A 22,654-nucleotide genomic window follows, 5' to 3' on the forward strand; every position below is an offset into this window, starting at 1 on the left:
ACCATGGTGGGAAATGAAGGTGCAGCAGGCACATCACATGGCCAGAGTAAGAGCAAGAGACAGTAAGGGGTTGTTGCTACACACTTTTAAATGACAAGATCTCATGAGATATCACTAACTATCATGAGGACAGTAACAAGAGGGATGATGCTAAACTATTCATGAGATATGCCTCATGATCCAATCATCTCCCACCAGGCCCCACCTCCAACATTGGAGATTACAATTAAAACACAAGATTTTGGTGGGAACACAGATTCAAACCTTATCAGCTTCCTATACCTGTATGGTGGTGTTTTCCCAAGATTTGAGAAATTTTCACTCAATAGTTCCTTAAAAATGCTTTGTTGGCCTTTTCTCTCTCTTCTCCTTCTAAACACCCACTATGCAAAGTTTAGTTTTCTTGATGGTTTCCCGTAACTCCCATAGGCCTTCTTCATTCATTTTTATTCTTTTCTCTTTTTGCTCCTTTGACTGGATAATTTCCAATGTCCTGTCATGGAGCTCACTGATTCTTTTTTATGCTTTATGAAGCCTGCTACTGAAGTTTGCTACTTAATTTTTTTAGTTCATTTGTTGTATTTTTATCTCTAGGATTTTTCTTTTTAATAATTATTTCCATTTTTGTCAAACTTATTTTGTTCATGAATTGTGGCTTTTGGTTGGATAATTTAATCTATTTACATTTGAAGTTGACATGTTAGACTTTCTGTTGCCATTTTGTTCATTGTTTTATGAAGGTTATGTGGTTCCTTTGTCCTTTGTTTCCTTCTTCTCTTGCTATCTTTTTTTTTTTTTTTGACATTTCAATAACACAGGGTTTCTTTTATTTTTATTTTTTTAACTTGTATTTTAATTTCAGTAGTGCATGTGCAGGATGTGCAGGTTTTTTACATAGGTAAATGTGTGTCAAGGGGGTTTGCTGTACAGATTATTTCATCAGTCAGTTATTAAGCCTCATATCCATTAGTTATTTTTCCTGATATTCTCCTTCTTCCAACCCCCTGCCCTCTGGTAGGCCCCAGTGTATACTGTTCCCCTGTATGTGTCCAAGTGTTCTTGTCATTTAGTTTCAACTTATAAATAAGAACAAGTGGTATTTGGTTTTCTGTTCCTGCATTAGTTTGCTAAGTATGATGGCCTCCAGCTCCGTCCATGTTTCCTCAAAGATCTAGAGACAGAAATGCCACTCAACCCAGCAATCCCATTACTGGGTATATACCCAAAGGAATATAAATCATGCTATTATAAAGACACATATATATGTATGTTCATTGTAGCACTATTCATAATAACAAAGACATGGAATCAACCTAAATGCCCATCAATGATACACTGGATAAAGAAAATGTGGTACATATACACCATGGAATACTATGCAGCCATAAAAAAAAATGAGTTCTTGTTCTCCTTATTTGTAGTTTGTTAATGTTTGGTAGCAATATACTTTGTTCTTCTCTCATTCTATTTTATTTATCTACTAGAGGTTTTTCCTCTGTGGTTACCAGGGGGGGTAAATGTATATCTTATAGTTATAAAAGTCTATTTTAAGCTGATAGCAACTTCAATCACATATAAATATCTATACTTCTACTTCACTACTCTTACCTGTATACTATTGATACCACATTTTATATTTTTTGTGAATGAATATACTATAAAAGATATAAAAATTCATTCACCAATATTGTAGCTATCATTACTTCTAATACTTTAGTCTTTTATATTTTATACTAGAGTCAAAAGTGATTTACATACCACCATTAAAGTATTAGAATATTCTGAATTTGACTATATATTTACCTTTACCAGTTAGTTTTATAGTTTCATGTGTTGTCATATTTTTACTTAATATCATTTCATTTTAACTTGAAGAATTCCTTTTAACATTTCTTGTAAGGCAGACCTAGTGGTGATAAAGTCCCTCAGTTTTTTTTTTTTTTTTTTTATTTGAGAATGTCTTCATCTCTTCCTTTCTGAAGGAAAACTTCTCCAGGTGTATTAATCTTGTAGCTGTTTTTTAGCATTTTGAATATATAATCCCATACTCTCCTAGCCTGCAAGATTTCTGTTAAGAAATCCATTGGCAGCCTCATTAAAGTTCTCTTGTGTGTGATGAGTCACTTTTCTCTTGCTGCTTTCACAATTCTCCTTTCGTCTGACTTTTGACAATTTGATTAGAATATTCAAGAATATTCAGGAAATTATTTTAGTTGACCTTTCTTGGGAACTTTTAAGCTTTATGAATTTGTAGTCCCATACTGCTGTCAAGATTTGGGATGTTTTCAGCCATTATTTATTTAAGCAAGATTTCTTCCCTTTTCTCTCATTTCTTTTTATGAAATTCTTAATTTATTTGTTTGTTTTATGATGTACCATAGGCTTTGCATACTTTTTAAAACTCTTTTTCATTCTTTTTTCTTTTTGTTCCTCTCACCAGCTACTTTCAAATGAGCTATCTGAGTTTGCGGACTCTTCTGCATGACTGAGTCTGCTGTGTATGCTCTCTATTGAAATTTTCAGTTCTGTCATTGTATTTTTTAGCTCCTAAATTTCTGTTTGGTTATTTTTATGGTTTCTGTTTCTTATTAAACTTCTCATTGTATTAATGCTCTGTTTTTATGATTTTTAAAAAATTATCTATGTTACCTTACACATCCCATTGAGCCACTTTAAGATGATTATTTTGAATTCTCTGTCAGATAATTTGTAGATCATCATTTCTTTGGTGTCAGTTACTAGAGCTTTGTTAGTTTCCTTAGGCAGAGTCATGTTTGCCTGATTCTTTGTAATCCAGATAGCCTTGCATTAGAAGAGATAAAGACCTCTTTCAGTCTTTACAACTATTTTCAGCAAGTAAATACCTTGTCCTCTTAGGTCCCCAGGATAGTGGGATTGCCTCTGGAATTTCTGTTGAGTGAGGTTGAAGCTGGGTCACATAGTTCTTGCTGGGTCCACAATGAGATCTGTGATTGGTAGGTCTGTTGTCAGGGGGCTCAGGTAGGCCTATCTCCCATGGGGTCCCTAAGCAGATGGGACTGTCTCCGATACCTTGGTCAGTAAAGCTGGCATTGAGACAAGGATCATATGCTTCAGGATCCACAGTTGGATCTGCAGAAGGTGGGCCTATTAACAGGTTTGTGGACAGGTGTGGCTCCTGCTGGGTCATTCCTGTTGCATTATTCATCAGACAGGATTGCTCCTGGATCATGACTGAGAGGACCTGGAGTTGGGTCATGTACTCCTTCAGAGTCCACAATCAGGACCAATGTCAGCAGGCCTGTTACCTGAACCCGGAACAGACGTGGTTCCTCGTGGCTCCCTTGGTAGATGGTGCTGGTGGCAGGACTAAGGCCAAATGGGGCTGTAGCAGAGTCCATAGGGGGATGGAGCTGTTTTCAGGTCTGTAGCCAAGATCACCATCAGTGAGCCTGCCACCTGGGCACAGGCCTGCCTTCTCAAAACAGCTGTCATCAGTCTCGGGGTCTACCAGAGCTTACAATCACTTACTTGGATCCCATAGCACCCCGAAAGGCATTTTTTTTCCATAAATGGCTGCCAAATTATTGTTGGAGTTGCAGGAATATGAAAAGGAGACCTCCTATTCCGCCGAATTGCTAATGTCATCCCTGTATTGCATTTTATACCATATTCTCTATGATTAAGGAATACATTGATTGTTTTTAGAAAAGAGCACTTAACAGTTTCTAAACGTTTAACAAATAGCTAATGATTTTTTGTCAATATTTGTTGAGGCTGGCCTCACATCACTAGGTCAGGTATTAGACAAAAACATCAATATTACTGAGAAATTTGCTTTAATCAGAATTATCTGACAAAGCAACCAATAAAGAAAAACCACTCATAAATATCACATTTAACCAGATCATCTGACTAATCAGTACAAATTTCTTATCATAATCACAGAATTGAGTAACTACAGTTGTCCCTTGATGTCCACAGGGTATTGTTTCTATCTTTCCCTTATAACAAAATCCACAGATGCTTAAGTCCTGTAGTTTACTCTGCAAAATGCATGAATACACAAAGTCTGCCCTCTATATCTATGGGTTCTACATCCCACAAATACTGTATTTTTGATCCACAGTTGGCTAAATCTGCAGGTGCAGAACCCCTAAACACCAAGGGTTGACTGTATTTGTTAAGTAAATACTTACCTAATACACTTTGGCTTTGACTTAGGTGGCATTGACTCAATATTTCTAGAAGATATGTTTATAAAGTATACTTTAATAGGTACCTTCAGATCATAACAATAAAATTGATTTTGCTCTCTCTGTCTCTTTAAAATGTGCACGCACGCACACACACACACACACACACACACACCACTCAAATTGGTATTCTGAATGCTCAAAATCAAATCTTGGTGGTCTGAAACATATCCTAAGAAATGTCTATTATTGTCAAGAGCAACTCTTTCGTGAGGCATACACAAACACAACTATGAGAATGTTCTGCATGTTTACTGTTATCACTTCCGTCATGATGTATTCAAGAAGGAAGTCTATGTATAAAAACATTAAGTGTACTAACCAATTAAAAACATATTGAAATGTATCAACATCATTAAAGTCCAAAAGAAATTTTCCTAGCAGGCATACATCTCTCTTATTTTTCTGGTTTTATGGAAGATATCCAAAGAAAGCAAAAAGTGATTTGTTCTCTCTTTCTTACTTTTTTTTTAAGACAGGTTCTCACTCTGTCACCCAGGCTGAAATACAGGGCCATAATCCATAACTCACTGCAGCCTCCAATTCCTGGGCTCAGGGAATCTTCCTGCCTCAGCCTCCTGAGTAGCTATGACTACTGGTGCACACCACTACACTTGGCTATTTTTTTTTTAATTTTTTGAAGAGGCAGGGTTTTGTTTTGTTGCCCAGGTTGGTCTCAAAATTGTGGCCTCAAGCTATCGTCCTTCCTCAGCCTCCCAAAGTGCTGGGATTACTGGTGTGAGCCACTGCTCCTGGCTTCTTATTACTACTTACATACTTTCATACAAAATAAAGAATCTACTCCACATTATATCAGAAAAATTTGAAAATAATGTTATCTATTGCATTTTTATTTTCAAGGATGATTAATACTTTTAGGAATTCCTGAGGTAAGGAGAAGAAAGAATGCATGTTCTTTTCAGTGCAATGACAAAATTGAGGTGATAGCAGCGATTCATGAGAGATACATACATTCCATAAAAATGTCATGATAGAAATATAATTTTGATAGAATATTATTATTTCATTTGGGAAAAAGTATAAATGTCTCCAAACAGAGGTTAATTCTTAGTTTCATAGCAATACTTTTTTGACACACAGTTAAATGTTTATTTAAAATAAAAATCAGAATTTATTAAATCTATTTTTACATTTTCTATTAAATGTGGTACTTCCATTTCTTCAATATAAAAATAGAAACTGTTTTAATAACTGAAGATGTAGTTAAGTTTATAAGGAAAGAAAAAGTAAAACTTCACCCAAAGAATAAAAAACAAAGATGAAACAGTTTAACCAATTACCAGGTTTCCAGTTGGAAGTTTTCCCATTGCTTGCCCTTATAACTTACTGCTTACAGCTCATCTTCTCTAGCCCAATCACGGATTACCATGTATGCAATCCAGTTTTCTCAGAAGGCTCTATGCCATCAAGATACTATTTATTGATGTTTGAAAATAAAATTATTTGAATAGGTTAGACTTTTCCACTAAGGGTAGTTCTGACTGAACTAAGAACTTTATTCAATGATTGGGAAAATTATCTTCCTCATCCTCCATCCTCTGGCTTTAAGCCAGGCCTGGAACCTGGCAAAGACTGTCAAGCTTCTAAAGCTAATATTCTAGACTATCCTTTAGTTCTAGGAGGAAATAAACAATTTCTGGGTTTTTTGTTCCCATATGCTGTAACATAAACTTATACCTATCTACATATAAAAGTAACTATTTTAGAAAGAAGAATATCAATTTAATAATTTGTGTATTGAAATTTTTTCCAGTTAAAATAATTTCTTCCACTTCAAACTGCTTTATAACTTCTTTCATCTCCTTAACTACTGAGACAGACTCAGACTTGGGTAGCATATTGATCAGAATATTTCCAACCACAGTTTCCTATTGCAAAGACGTCCAGTAGTGTGTGTATACAAATACCCAGAGGTGAACTCTTCCAGGCAATTTATGTAGAATAAATATTTTGGACCTCTCAGTGAACTACAAAGTCAATCTCAAAGGCTGTAGAGAAAAGATGGAAGTAACAAAATTCCTGGAGCACAAACCAGAGCATTCCTAGCAGATATTATTATATACAGGTTGTACTGAAAACATTCAACAAAAACTCACAAGTGTATGATGTCCTGCAGGATCAAACAGGAAACTGATTATCACCAAAGTGAGTAACTTTGATGCAGGATCAGAGTGGGTGTATGGTAGGCTAATGAGAAGAATCAGGGGTGTCAGAGAGATGACGAAAATCAGGAATAGGAGAAAAATATAATTTCCTGGTTTAAGTAGTTGTAAAACTGAGCATTTAGTAAATCTCTACTGATTTTCGTTTCTCCCTACAAACTCTTTAATAATATGATCAGTTTTATTGGTTGCACGAAACAATGTGCATGTGCTACAGGGAAGATCTAAACTAAGAAGCATATTAAGAAAGAGTAGTGAGAAGGATTGGGACTATGCTCTCATCTCATACAGAGAAAACTCCTCAGTTTTCCTGTTGGGTTTGGTAATTACTCTAGTTTTACTGGAGACTTCAAACTTCATGCTCCATCTCTCCATATCTCTATGTGCAGCAAGGATGTGTCAATGGGAAAGTATATGTTCACCCTATTTGCTAAGGCAGGGAATCAAAAGTTTATTTCTAATTAAAAACAAGACAAAGTATTTTTAAAGTAGAAAACTTTATGCAGTTTGTGTTCAATTGTTACTGTGCTTATCTGCACAAGTTACTTAACTTCTCTACGCCTCAGTTTCCTCATCTATAAAATAGGAGAAATAGAACCATCCTCAAAGAGGTTTTATGTATATTAAGTTAGCATATGTAAAGCAGTAAGAATAGTGTCCAACTCATAGTAAGTGCTGTAAACTAACTATTTTTATTGTTATTTTTGTGGTCACATCAACATATCCAAAGACCCAAGTAGCTTTCTACAGAGCATAATATTCAGCCTTTCTTGATGATCAAGAAAATTAAGAAAATGAAAAATTAAAAAATCAAAAAATGAAAAACAATGGAGAAATAAAATCAGATCCGTCCCAGAGTAGCCACTTTATCTGTTTTTAATCATTTGAAAAAGATAAACAGAGTCTAAACTATTTCCAGCTCATCAATAAAAGATACATTCATTTCTATTACTTTAGACTAATCTACCAAAAGCTAAAAGGAAGGCCCAACTATTTAAAAGTGTGAGGAGATTGTATATTTTTTTTTTATTTAGTTCAACCTTCTAAAGGCTGTTTTTTCACACAGGTGAGGAACACTTTGTGCTAAAAGGTAGCTTATCCTGCCAAGAAGGAAAAAGCCAGATTGGATTGACAAGGTATATAAAAGCCCCAAGGTAGCTGGGCACAGTGGCTCATGCGTGTAATCCCAGCACTTTGAGAGGCCAAGGCGGGCAGATCACTTAGGCCAGGAGTTTGAGACCAGCCTGATCAAATTGGTGAAACTCCGTCCCTACTAAAAATACAAACATTAGCCAGGTGTGGTGGCACACGCCTGTAACTCAAGCTACTTAGGAAGCTGATGCAGGAGAATCACTTGAACCCGGGAGGCAGAAGCTGCAGTGAGCCAAGATCATGCCACAGCATTCTAACCTGGGTGACAGAGTGAGACTCTGTCTCAAAACAAACAAACAAACAAACAAACAAACTTCAAGGTAAGGAAAGAGCTTTTTCCCTGTGAGTCAGAAATCAAATGCATGTAAAATGTTTTACCTAAATAACAAATTTACCCTTTTTCCTTAAATTTACATTTACTTTTCCCCAGATACCTTAAGGCTTTCTGGAACTTCTGTACTTGAGTCAAACCTGTTTTAGCAATAATTTTTAATTATTACAACTCTGGCTAACAATTATATGCAGATTGAGAGAAAAAAATAAAGACTAATTAAGATTATAGGAGAATATTTTAATCCTGGCATTCTGACACTGAGGATATTCAACATAAAATACAACTTTACCCAAGCAAAATGAGATTAGGAGGAAATCATCATGACAAAATAAAACTAGCAATTCTAAAGACATATACATATAGTGAAGTGAATTTTTTCTTTTTAAAAGTTAGTTGGACAATGGTCAAAATGGGTTAAAGAATCACATATTGTTAGTAAACCAGAAAAATGCAAAAATTGACTTTGGAAGAAACTAAACCTTTAGAGAAGCTTTTAACAGAAAATAGAATTGACGTTAGCTAAATTTTCATGGTAATGTTTACTGACCAAAAATTGATAAAAGAATTATATCTTCCTTTAAAATTTGACATTGGAAAATTGTATTAGAAAGAAATAATGACCACAAAAATATTTAATGAAATAGCTTTGATTGTTAAAACAATGTAGATAAAACATAATCACTAAATCAAATCTTTATTTTAAAATTGACACAGAAAACATTTAGTCCAATGAAGTTTAGTAGAATAAAAAAGAATAAAACCATAGTTTAATACTGCTATACAAAAAATTAAGGAATCAAACTCATAGATTTTACTTCAAAAAATGTAAGAAATCTTTATTGACCCAAATTCATTGATGATGGCATAAATCTGAATATTGGTATTTAGAAATAGAGTCAAAATATCCTCAGGTCAACATTTAAATTAAGTCAAAGTGTCAGAATCAAGAAAAAGATCTAGAAGACGGCTGATTAGATGCAGCTGGGAAAGGCCTCCTCCACTAACAGAACCAAAATATAGAGTAAACCATTATACTTTGAAAAAAACATTTTGAGAGAAAACACCAAAAATCGATAGGGAGGTGCCAGACACTGTGGCTGAAGAAGGAGGAAGCTGGGAAGCCTGCATGGAGTCACGAGCACCAAGACCAGCTCCTGGCCCTCAACAGGTCCTAAGGAAGGGGTGAGTAAAGAAACTCCAAGGCACCACACCCCAACTACAAACCTCTGGGATTCTAGAGACAAGAAATCCTGTGACCCCCACAGACATTTGAATTGGCAGGAGGAACTTCTCAGAGATCAGACAGAGGCAGAGATTGAACCTGTATAGAGCCGTGAAGGTTTCAAGGTGGCACGTGGTGTAGCTGCAACAAAACATGACTGCAGGCATTCATCCCTCAAGGCTCTCCATCTTGCTCTGAGTGACTGTAGCTCCTGCTGCCTGTCAGGCCAGGAGAGAGCAAGGTTGCCTTTCCTGCAGGAGCAGGGCACATCTGATCCACAAGCTGCCTTGTCCGCCAGTCCCTCCTAAGACAACCTGCCTGGCTACTCCTGCAGGAGGTTGCCCACAGCACAGCCTCCACTGCCCCACCTGAGTGTTTTGCCAGCTGCCTAGGAGCAGTTCATCGCCCCCAGCACAGCCAGCACTCAACCCCTGAGGGTTCAGAGGACAAAACTACTGGCCCAGTCCCTACCCCCAGGATTCAAGCACAGTACCCAGGGGCATCAAGCTGAGATCTGTGGCCTGAGCTCAAGTGGGGGAGGAGCCCCCACTCTCAGAACACCGAGGGAGTGTGGCATGTGCTGATGTGGTGGCATGGGAGCTGGTCATCCCTCCATCCACCAGACCAGTCCAGAAAGGGTGTAGCCTGTTAGCTGCAGCTTCTGCCCCAAGGAGCCCTGCAGCCTAGAACATTTTGGAACGGCCAAGTGACCTGAGTGCAGAAGGCTTGGGACAAATCTAGCTGGTTGGGCCTGTTCTTAGGCAGGCATCAGAGGGAGACCCAGTAGAAGGAGTGCAAGCCAGGCAGGCCCCACCATCATCCTCTGGGCTAAAATCCCTGGCCATCGTCAACACACAAGCTGAACACCTGTGTTACCACCACTCTGCCTCAGGATCCTCCACTCGTGACCCACTGAATCACCAGACTACCTGCAGACATACCCCACAATCTCCTTGGACTCTGTCAGGCTTAGAGGACCAGTAGGTCTTCAGGGAACTGCGGGTCTCCTGGTGACCTAACACTTGGCACAGACCACACCTAAGAAGGTGTGGAGAAGGTAGCCCACCAAAGCCCCACTTGGTGCTAAGGAAATGCAGGCGTGGTGCTAGTAATTGCAGGGGACTCCACTAAGGCCTGTGGACAAACTTGGTGAGGAAGTCATCTTTTGCCCCCTTCTCCCCTCCCCAGAGCACTGCTGCACATGCACTGAAACACACAAGAGTCATATGGCTAAGAGCCCACCTGCCACCCAGCCCTGACTCTTAAGCACTATCTACTGGATTTCAACCTGAATCACACCAGCAAGCAAAAATACACCCCTGCAGCACTCAATACATGGAAACCCATGCAGGAAAGGATCCACAACTAAGGAGCTCTACAGAGCCTTGGCCCTCGAAAAGCACACAGAAATGAAGCCAATCAACTATACACAACATACACCACAGTCAAACACAAAAATTATTATAAAAACAAAAAGTACCATCCAAATGATAGCAATTTCAAAAAGAAATATTGGCCCCCTCATATGAGAAGGAATCAGTGCAAGAACTCTAGCAATTCAAAAAGTCAGAGTGTTTCCTTACCTCTAAAGAATTGCACTCTCTCTCCAGCAATGGATCCTAACCAGATGGAAATGTCTGAAACAACTGACATAGAATTCAGAATATGGATGGCCAAGATAGCTCAATGAGATTCAAGAGAAAATTAAAACCTGATCCAAGAGAACTCAAAAAATGATCCAAGTCTTGAAAAACAACAGAGCCCTTCTAAGAAAGAACCAAACTCAACTTCTGGAATTGAAAATTTCACTATAGAAATTTCAAAATACAGCTAAAAGTCTTAATAACAGATTAGACCAAGCTAAGGAAAGAATTTCAGAGCTTGAAGATCAGTCCTCCAAATCAACTCAATCAGACAAAAACAAATAAAAAGGGATAATTTTAAAATGGACAAAGCCTCTAGAGACTATACGTGTGACTCATTGGCATTTCTGAGAGAGAAGAAGAGAGAGTAAGCAACTTGGAAAACATATTTGAGGATACAATCCACAACAATTTTCCCAATTTTGCTAAAGAAGTTGACATGTAAGTTCAAGAAATCAGAGAACCTCTGTGAGACATTATACAAGGTGACCTTCCTCAAGACACATATCAACAGAATTTTCAAAGTCAACATGAAAAGAAATCTTACAGGCAACTATAGAAAAGGGTCATATCACTTACAAAGGGAACCCCATCAGGTGAACAGCGGACTTCTCAGCAGAAATGTTACAAGCCAGAATAGACCTGGAGGCCTATTTTTAGCATTCTTGAATAAAAGAAATTCCAACCAAGTATTTTGTATCTCACCAAACTAATTTTCATAACAGGAGAAAGACAATTTTTTCCAAACAAGAAATCGCTAAGAAAATTCATTAACACTAGACCAGTTTACAAGAGACACTTAAAGGAGTTCTAAATGTGGAAATAAAAGAATAATACTTCCTACCACAAAAACACATAAGTACATGGTCCACAGACCCTATAAAAAACAACTACACAATTGAGACTACAAAGCATCAAACTAACAACATCACAACAGGATCAAAACCTCACATATCAATATTAACCTTGAATGTAAATGACCTAAACACCCCACTAAAAGGCATAGAGTGGCAAATTGGATTTACAAAAAAAGACCCAACCTTCCTCTGTCTTCAAGAGACACATATCATGGGTAACTAACAACACCTATAGGCTCCTTGCTCCTGAATGACTTTTGGGATAGAAAAAGATCTATCAAATAAATGGGAAATGAAAAAGAGCAGGAGTGGCTATTATTGTATGAGATAAAACAGGATTTAAACTCACAACAGAAAAAAAGACAAAAAAGAGGATTACACAATGATAAAGAGTTCATTTCAACAAAGAAGACATATTTGTCCTAAATACATATGCACTCAGCATTGGAGCACTCAGATTCATAAAACAGGTACTTCTAGACCTATGGAAAGACTTAAACAGCCAATAATAATAGGGAACCTCAATACTCTACTAAAAGTGTTAGATCATTGAGGCAGAAGACTAACAAAGAAATTCTGGACTAAAATTCAATTATTGACCAACTGGACCTAAAAGACATCTACAAGGTACTACCCAACAACCACAGAACATGCATTCTTCTCATGTGCACATAGAATATAATCTAAGATCAACCACGTTCTTGGCCATAAAGCCAGTCTCAATAAATTTGAAAAAACTAAAATCATACCAGACATATTCTCTGACCACAGTGGAATAAAAATAGGTATCAGTACCAAGAGGATTCCTCAAAACCACACAACTATACAAAAACTAAGCAACTTGCTTCTGAATGACTTTTGGGTAACCAAAAAAATTAATGAAATAAAAATTTCTTTGAAATAAATGAAAAGAGAGACACAACATAGCAAAATCTCTGGGCTGCAGCAAAAGCAGTGTTAAGAGGAAAGTTTATGGCACTAAATACCTGTATCGAGAAGTTAGAAAAATCTCAGATTAACAATCTAATATCACACTTAGAGGAACTAGAAAAACAAGAACAAACTAATCCCAAAGCTGGCAGAAGAAAATAAATTACTAAAATTAGAAGAGAACTAATTGACATTGAGATGCCAAAATTCACAAAAAAGGATCAACAAAACAAAAAATTGGATATTTGAAAGGAGAAACAAATAATGCCAATAGACTACTAGCTGGATTAACAAAGAAAAAAAGCGAGACAATCCAAATGAACACAACACCAACAACAGTGGTGACATTACAACCAATCCCACAGAAATACAAAAGATCCTCAGAGAAAACTATGAATACATCTATCTATACAAACTAAAAAATCTAGAGGAAATGGGTAAATTCACAGTCTCCCAAGATTTCATCAGGAAGAAAGTGAAACCCTGAACAGGCCAATAATGAATTCTGAAATAGAGCCAGTAACAAAAAATGTACCAACCAAAAAAAGCCCTGTAGCAGACAAATTCACAGCCAAATTTTACCAGATGTATAAGGAAGAGCTGGTACCAATCTTACTGAAACTATTCCAAAAAAATCAAGGAGAGGAGACTCCTGCCTAACTCATTCTACAAAACCAGCATCATTCTGATACCAAAATCTTGCAAAGACACAACAAGCAAAGAAAACTCCAGGCCAATATCCTTGATGAACTTAGACCCAAAAATCCTTAACAACAACAACAAAAAAGAGCAAATGGAATCCAGCAGCACATCGATAAGTTAATTCATCCTATCAATTAGGATTTATTCCTGGGATGCAAGGTTGGGGTTGGTTCAACACACATGAATCAATAAATGTGACTCACCACATCAACAGAATTAAAAACAAAGACCATATGATCATCTCAATAGATGCAAAAAAAAAAAAAAAAAATCTTCTGATAAAATCCAACATCCCTTCATAATAAAAACTCTCAGTTTTTAAAAAATCCTCAAATGCCTAACAAAAGCAGTCATTAAAGGAACACTCCTCAAAATAATGAGCAATTTATGAAAAACCTGTAGCCAACATCATACTAAAAGAGCAAAAACTGGAAGCATTTCCCTTGCGGAACTGGAACAAGACAAGGATCCTCACTCTCACCACTCCTATTCAGCATAGTACTGGAAGTCCTAGCTAGAGCAATCAGGTGAGAGAAAAAAACAAAACGGATCTAAATAGGAAAAGAATATGTAAAATTATCTCTCTCCACTTAAGATAGAACTCAATACGTAGAAAATTCTAAAGACTCTGTTGAAAGATTCCTAAACACAATAAATGACTTCGGTAAAGTTTTAGGATACAAATCAATGTACAACATCTAGTAGCATTTCTGTACACTAGTAACATTCAAGCTGATAGCCAAATCAAGGATATAATCCCATTTACAATAGACATAAATAAAATAAAATACCTAGGAATACATTTAACCAATTGTGTAAAATAGAGAACTACAAGGAGAACTACCACACACTGCTGAAAGAAATCATAGATGACACAATCAAATGAAAAAAATTTCCTTGCACATAGATTGGAAGAATCAATATTGTTTAAATAAAAATTTAAATGGCCATACTGCCCAAAGCAATATACAGATTCAACATTATGCCTATCAAACCACCAACACCATTTTTTACAGAATTAGAAAAAACTAATCTAAAATTAATATAAAACCAAAAAAGAGCCCAAATAGCCAAAGCATCCTAAGCAAAAAGAACAAAGTTGGCATCACATTACCCAAGTTCAGACATACCACATTACCCAATTTCAAACTATACTATAAGGCTACAGTAATCAAAACAGCATGGTACTGGTATAAAAACAGACATACACCAATGGAAGAGAATAGAGAACTCAGAAATAAAGCTGCACTCCTACAACCAACTGACTTTCAGCAAAGCCAACAATAATAAGCAATAAGGAAAGGACTTCCTGTTTAATAAATGGTGCTGGGGTAGCTGGTTATCCATATGCAACAGAAAGAAACTAGAGCTCCTACCTATCACCATATACAAAACTTAACTCGTAATGGATTAAATACTTAAATGTAAGACCTCAAACTATAAAAATACTAGAACACCACCTAGGAAATAACCTTATAGACATTGGTCTTGGCAAAGAACTTAGAACTAAGTCCACAAAAGCAATTGTAACAACAACAACAACAAAAATTAAGCCAGGTACAGTGGCTCACAGTTGTAATCCCAGCACTTTGGGTGGCCAAGATGGGTAGATTGCTTGAGTCTGGAAGTTTGAGACCAGCCTGGGCAACATAGTGAGACCCCCATCTCTAAAAAACATAGAAACTAGCCAGGCATCATGGTGCATATTCCCAACTACTCAGAAGGCCGAGATGGAAGGATTACCTGGGCCTAGGAAGGTCTAAGCTGCAGTGAGCCATGATCATGCCACTGCACTTCAGCCTGAGTGACAGAATGGGACTCTGTCACAAAAAAAAAAATTGACAAGTGGGAGCTAATTAAACTAAAGAGCTTCTGCCCAGCAAGAGACACTATCAACAGGGTAAACAGACAACTGACAGAATGGGATAAAATATTAGTAGCAAACAATGCACCCAACAAAGGTCTAATATCCAGAATATATAAGGAACTTAACCAAACAAGTAAAAAACACAGAACTCCATTAAAAGGTGGGCAAGATACTTCAAAAAGAAGATATACAAGTGGCCAAGAAACAAATGAAAAAAAAAAAAAAAAAGCTTCACATCATGCATCATCAGAGAAATGCAAATCAAAATCCCAAAGCAATACCACCTCACACCAGTGAGAGTGGTAATTATTAAAAAGAAAAAATAACAGATGTTGGTGAGTACACAGAGAAAAAGGAACTCTTTATGCTATTGGTAGGAATGTAAATGAGTTCAGTCACTGTGGAAAGCAGTTTGGAGATTTCTCAAAGAAGCAAAAACAGAACTACCACTCAACCTAGCAATCCCATTGCTTGGTATATATCCAAAGGAAAAGAAATTGTTCAACTGAAAAGACACCTGCACTTGTATGTTTATTCCATCAGGATTCACAATAGCAAAGATATGGAATCAACCTAGGTGCCCATCAACAGTGGACTGGATAAAGAAACTGTGACACATATACACCAGGGAATACTATGCAGCCACAAAAAGAGAGAAATCATGTCCTTTGAAGCAACATGGATGTAGGTGGAGGCCATCATCCTAAGTTAATTGATACAGAAATAGAAAGCAAAACACTGCATATTTTTATAAGTGGGAGTTAAACATTGGGTACATACAGACATAAAGATGGGAACAATAGACACTGGGGACTAAAAGAGGGGAGTGAGGATGGGGACAAGGGTTGAAAATCAACCTCTTGGGTACTCTGCTCACTATTTGGGTGACAGGTTCTACCTCAATGGTTCTATCCCAAACCCTCACATCACACAATATACTCTTGTAACAAGCCTTCACATGTACCCTCTGAATCTAAAATAAAATTTGAAATTTAAAAGAATAAGATCGAAAAATATCTAAACACTGTTTTCATTGTCTCATATGTCATGCAAATCTTTGCCTAAAAAAGCTGCAAAGCCATCTTAACTTTCTTTGATTTGGCTAAGGAAGTGTTATTTGAAGGATTATTATGAAACAAGTATTAATACCTCATTTAAAAAGACTCTCTGTATACATAAACATATGCCCATACATACATATATATATAATACACATACAACAATGTAATCATGTTTTATGTTATTACAAAGGGTTAAAAACTGTCTCTTCTTTATCCTGTGTACTTTAAAGTAATACACTTTTATGTTTGCTTATAAATAAAAATGTTGACATGTTAGAATCAAATTGGTATGAAAATAGCCAATATTCAAAATGGCATACTGTATGTTAGGCTAATATATTTGCTTTTGTGGTTTGATATTTATGTACTACAAATTAGATAAAATGTGATAAATGAAAAATAATATTAAGTCATTAGAATTGAGCTTTGAACATTTTAAATAGCAGTTGGTTATTTATTTGCTCACTTCACAACTTGATCTTGAAAATAGGAACTGTAATTATAAACAGATTCATCTGATTATTTTGTGGAAAATAGACCAGAGTAGGGTAATAGCTGCAGATAAAAATGAGTTAGGAGGTTATGGTAGGTATCTAACTGAGAAGTAACAGTGGTTTGAATTAACAGCTGTTGAATTCAGTTGTTGACTGAACTGTTTGAATTAACAACAGTTGAATTCAATCGCTGTTGAAGTAACAGCGATTTAGTGGAGATGGTGAGTGGTGATTCCCTTATTAAAGAAAGGAAGGTAGACACAAGAGCAGATTTGGTGGGGTATAAAGTCAAATAAATAAGTCCAGGGCAAGAAAGAGCAGTCAGGGCTAGAGATGTAAATCTAGGACTTAACACCACATTCATAGTTTTTAAAACTATGGGATCAGATACAATTACCGAGAAAAGTCAGAGAAAATGCATTCTGGGGGCTCTCCAATACCCAGACTTTAAGTGTGAGCTACTGGGCAGAGAAGGAGAAATCACAGAGTCAGGAGGAAACTCAGGAGAGTGTGGTATAATGGAAGCAGAAGAAGAAAGTGTTTTAAAAAGTGCAGTAGCTGACCATGGTGAATGCTGCTGAGAGAGAGTAACGTGAGGAAAAGAATTCTGGAATGGAAGAGCAAGATACAGGTCTGTGGAAATGATAAAAAACTGTTTCATGAAGTAATGCAGATACAATTCCAGTTGGAGTGATTTAAGAGAGAATAGGAGAAAAGTGGAGTCAGTGCCTATAAACAATTCTTTTGAGTTTTAGCATGAGGAAAAGGTTAATTGAACATTTTTTTAAAATAAATTTCAGGCAGCTATATTAAGGCATATTTACATGTAGGCAAGAGAAAGAGGGGATAATTGCAATAGCAAAGTCTTTGAAGAGGCAGTGCGGATAGAGGTACTGTGAACCTTGGAAAGGATGAGAACAACCCTTCCCTATAACAGAAGAGGAAGTGGAGCACATGGGAACAAGCCACTGACTTTGGTAGGCTTCAGCTTCTTTGGAACAGAAGGCTGTTGAAAAACGTGTCCCGTGGGTTAAACTCAATAATACTCTAATTCTCCCAAGCTTACCCACGTCCTTAGCACAGTTAAGCTTTCTTTAATACCAGGCTCTTAAAAAGAAGTATAAATGTGGAATGAATGAAGCAAAAAGAAAAGACAAAAATGGCATCATCCACCCAATCGAAATGCAAGGCCTGTTTATCCACTCACTCCTGACTACTGAGTGCACCCCACATCTTAGGATCTGGGAGTGTTTCCCTCTGCTGAGATGCACTTTTAGTGGATGCAAAACCAACAGTTCCTCCTGGGCCATGACTCAGCAGAGTTATCCCATTAGTACCTTCTCTGGGAGAATGGAAGTAGCATAGTACAATATCCTACGTTGAACTTTTCCTCTTTCTTTTACTTTTGTCCATTCAAGCAGAAGCAGCACTCAGTGGTACTTCTCTCCTTAGGCTACTTTGTATCAGAAGTGGAATGTTTTTTTCCTCATTGGCTCATTTATCTCAAAAACCTTGTCAGAAAGATGAGGGTTTATTTTAGGCCTAATTACTTTATTCTAAGTGAGAAGACAAGGTATATGAATAAAAACATAACTCAGATCATACTGAGCAAAAAAACACTATTTTGAATCATGATCATTTTGAGGCAGAATAATTCAGACTTCTGATGGCACAAAAAAGACTTGACCTCTACTTTGTTGTAAGGTAGGAAAAAAAATCTGCTGATACATTTTTTACCTTTTTATTTCAACCCTAAGATTAAAAAATTACAAATGGAAATTTACAAAATAGGCTCTACAAAAGATTATATAACCTACCTTTCTACCTTATATGATCATATATGATTAAGTAACAAAATCTATATGAAGGAATTTTGAAACTGTAAAATGCTAAGTGTGAGAACAAACAGCAGCATCTAAGTAGGTAGAATTAAAGTACATGAGAGTCAATAAATGGGTTTTGAGAACAGAGGCAGGAAAGTACATGTATGATCATATTTTCTTATACATTTATTTAATTGACAAATTACTTAAATTAATTAATTAAATATACACAATAATTGTGTATATTTATAGGGTGCAATGTGATGTTTTGCTCTATGTATACATCGTAGAAAGATGAAGTTAAACTAATTAACATATCCATCACCTTGTTGTGGTGATCACAGTTAATAATAATGTATTGCATATTTTAAAATTGCTAATAGAATGGACTTCTAACATTCTCACCACATATATAATAATCTTTTATTTGAAGATTGGGAATCCAAGTAATGTTGGAAGTCAAAGCATAAAAGTACTTATTTGTGTATCTCAGGGGCAATGAGATTGCACAAAGGAAGAGAAATTCTTGAAGCCAGTGCTGCTGAAGTTTTTATTTGCGCATGAATCACCTGAGAATCTTCTGAAGGTGCAGATTCTGATTCAGTAAGTCTGGGATGGGACTTGAGATGCTGAATTTCCACCTCCCAGGTCCTACTCATGCTGCTGGTCTACAGACCACACTTTGAGTAGCAAGGCTCAAGTCTATGGGGCTGACTGAGGAGAGAGCTGGCTGTCAGATAAAGAAGACTGAATAATATACTCAGAGTGTCATGAAAGCTGGAGAGTGAAGGTCTTTATTGGAAAGAGAGATGTGAACAAGACTCACATGTCAAAGTCACAAACTGAGTTGAAAGGAGGGAAAGAAAACAAGATGTGTCAGGTGAGCTGGGGTGATAAAGCATCAGTAGCTGCATGGTGTGTTTCCTGGGAAATTCATTTACAGCTCCAAAATGAGGGAACCCTTTCAGGAAGGAGAAACCAGACAGTTGAAAGAAGAATCCAAAATAAGCTTCAGTCAGCAATTATTCTTTACCAACCAAATATTTAGCTATTCCTAGATTTTAAAAGAATCACATATTTCTCAATGGATAGACTGTCATGAAAGATTCTTAGCACTTAATACTCAGACTGTGACTTACCAAAGTCCTCTTCCTCAGAGGGAGTATCTGCTGGTTTTTCTAGGAAAAAGCACAAAAGGCAAATATATATATATATATTTTTTGTAGGGGTTGATGACTCTGAGGCTCTATACACATCTCTCCCTATCCTAAAAAATCTTAGTTTTTAGACTAATACACAGAATAACATAAGGCAGTTGGACTGGTTGAACTAATTATTTATACACAAAGCCACCAATAATGAGCATTTATTCTTAAGAAGTTACCAAAAAAAATACTTCATAAAGGTGCTGGAGGTAAGAGGTGTGGGGATGATGAAATAAAGCTGTTAATTCTTCCATTTGCATCTATGATTTGTACAATGTAGGTGATATGTAGAGACTTGAAAAATTCATTACCAAGAAATGAGGCATTTTGTTTACTCTCATTTTCTGTTCCTGCTTTAAACTTTAGAAGACACATTAGTCGTGAAAAACTTAATATGCACTAAATACCTTTTATTACATGCAGAATAGCCAGTGTAGACTAGGGAAAAGAGATATATTTTGAATTCAGCGGTCCCACTTTAATCCCACTACGTGTGGCCTTCAGCTTTAACAGAAACTCCCATGTGATAACTATGAATGACTCTATTCAATTTGGAAGGTACAAATTATGGTAATTTTGGGGAATGGGGAGGTGGCACGTGCCATAATGAACAATAACAGCATCCTAATGCTTCAAGTGTCACATATGTTAAACAAAAACACTAATGCTTTCTACGAACACCCCATTCTCTGGTGCTTTATCAGACTTGCCAACTCATTAATTAGAGCTATTGAATAGGATTCCCTCTATAGACTTCATGGGCAGAAATTACAATGCTTGGTCTCCCCACTGATTTTTCATCAATCGGACTAACAGTAGCAAATCATTGAGAGTCAGAGTTGGGGTAAAGATTCCAGGGAAAGCGAACATTTGTAAATTGTGTTCCCTTGGGAAAAACAATAATAACGATAATTAAAATAGCAACTAACTTTCGAACACTTACTATGCACCAGGTGCCATGTTTCATTTATGTTGTCTCATTTAATATTCAAAACCAGCCTTGCAGTAGTTACAATAATCAGTTCACTTCTAAAAATGAGAATCCGAGGTTCCCAGAGGCAACGTGAACTTTTGGGTCTAGTCTTTGCTTAAAGTCACACTGCTAGTAAGTGGGGAACCTGGAATTCACACTTAGGTCTGTGTGCCCCAGAGTCCATTTGTAATCAATACAACTACTAGCCTCCAGTAATATCAAATGTATGAGAAAAATAGATTACTCATAACGTTTTCAGGATATTGCCCACCACTACAAACACACCTTTGAAACTAGCAATGCTGACCCACATTCATTAGGATGGTAAGCATTATTAGGGACATACAGGTTTCAGACTTACCATTTAAAAAGCTAAATGAAGTGCCCAAAATATCATAAAATGGCCATCTATTGCTGATTTTATTAAAATAGTATGTACGTTCAAGGATTGGCGCCTGAGAGGTAGAATAAAATAAGTAAAATGTCAAGATCTAATACAGACTACCTTTTTTCCTGTTCCTGGGCCCTAACTGACTGACTTTGCCTTTAATGTCCCAAATACATTTTTAAAAAACAACAAAATTCTAGGTTCATGGTTATCTTAAATGGTTACATGTCATAGCTTTTTGTATCATACACTTCTAATCACATTTTAGCTTATATAATAACAGTGGTCAGCCTCTGACTCCAGCCCTCTCTTCCAATTTTCTCCAGCCCCCTCAGCTATATAAACTAGTAAATTCCACCTGCAGACCCAGTCCCACCTGGAATCAGTGTTGGGTATGGCAGGATGCATGTCAGTAATCTCAGTCCCTGCTGATGAGAGGAGAAGGGAACTGGTAGTTACTATAATGTAGGTGCTTCACAGATGTAGTTAAATCCTCTTGACAACCATATACTGTGTCATATACCCCATTTTACAGATGAGAAAACTGAAACTAGGATGGTGAAAATATTTGACCAACGTTATACCTTGTCATTGGTTAAGGAACAAACAAAGCAAAGAAAGAAAGCAGGATCTAGATGGTCTCCATCTCCCAGGCTAAATTCTATACAGTATAGTTTTGACTCCTCTTTCTCAATTTTGCATAATGAATCAAAAAAAAAAAAAAACAAAGTTCATATTTTGACGTGATCAGTTTACAAGATGGTTGAGCCTGCTTTCTGTATCAGCTTATGTCTTTTTCAAAAGTTGTTTAGGAGAACATTCGTATCTTATGTAGGCTGCCTTCTGGTGTCTGCATAAGATACCAAAGACATTCTATTTTGACCTTGGCAACAGCTGGGAAGACTGGAATCTAGTGTGAGAGAAGTTCTTGGACATGCACCCTGCCTGCTTATATCCAGTATGGTAAATTTAGAATGAAGTTTCAGACTAGGAGCCAAAAGAGTCATACTTTCCAGTTTTATTGCTGGGCCTTTTACCACACTTTATTCCCTTTTGTCTTTCTTGCTTGAAAGGTCTGTTCAGGGGAATGAGAACTGGTAGGAGATGGAGGTGGAGGAGGGGGTAGCAATGAGTGGAACTCATTGATGTGAGTCATGCTCCTGTTGTGTCATCTTGAGACCTTATTAAAAAGAAGCAAGACCCTAGACCCATAATCAAGCACAGCATCACTAACGATGGGTCAACCAGATGTTGTTTCTCCTGATGTGAGGCAATAGAGTTTGTACAGCATACCTAGCTAGCATGGATTCTGCCTCAAAATGTCCAACAGGAGCCACCACCAATGATTTAGATTTGATCTAACCTACACATAGGAAATAAAGAAGATAAAACAACTAAATGAAATCACCGGAAAGGAATTAAACAAATCCAGAAAGTGAGATATTCTCCAGGGCAATAGGTCAGTGTCAGACGCAAAGGGAGTGTGCTAATCAGAAGAGACTTCAGGGACATAGCCACCAGATGCAAGGTCTGGCCTTGGATTAGACCCTGATTTGGACAGAATGTGGTAAATACAGTGTTGGGG

The 22,654-nt window shown here is 36.9% G+C and overlaps 1 protein-coding gene across 3 annotated transcripts in view; it reads right to left on the reverse strand.

Annotated features, from left to right (window-relative positions):
- Positions 1–22,654, reverse strand: part of SLC44A5 (solute carrier family 44 member 5) — a 412,555-nt gene that overhangs the window by 172,898 nt on the left and 217,003 nt on the right. For 2 of the 3 annotated variants that reach the window (XM_025392182.1, XM_025392173.1), the window contains exon 3: positions 19,643–19,681. The exons of the other annotated variant lie outside the window; for it this stretch is intronic. In XM_025392182.1, coding sequence (XP_025247967.1) covers positions 19,643–19,681 — 39 coding nt within the window. The remainder of the gene's footprint in view (positions 1–19,642; positions 19,682–22,654) is intronic. 3 annotated transcript variants of the gene reach the window in all.

The sequence above is a fragment of the Theropithecus gelada genome, chromosome 1 (assembly GCF_003255815.1).
Source record: "Theropithecus gelada isolate Dixy chromosome 1, Tgel_1.0, whole genome shotgun sequence".
Lineage (NCBI taxonomy): Eukaryota > Metazoa > Chordata > Mammalia > Primates > Cercopithecidae > Theropithecus > Theropithecus gelada.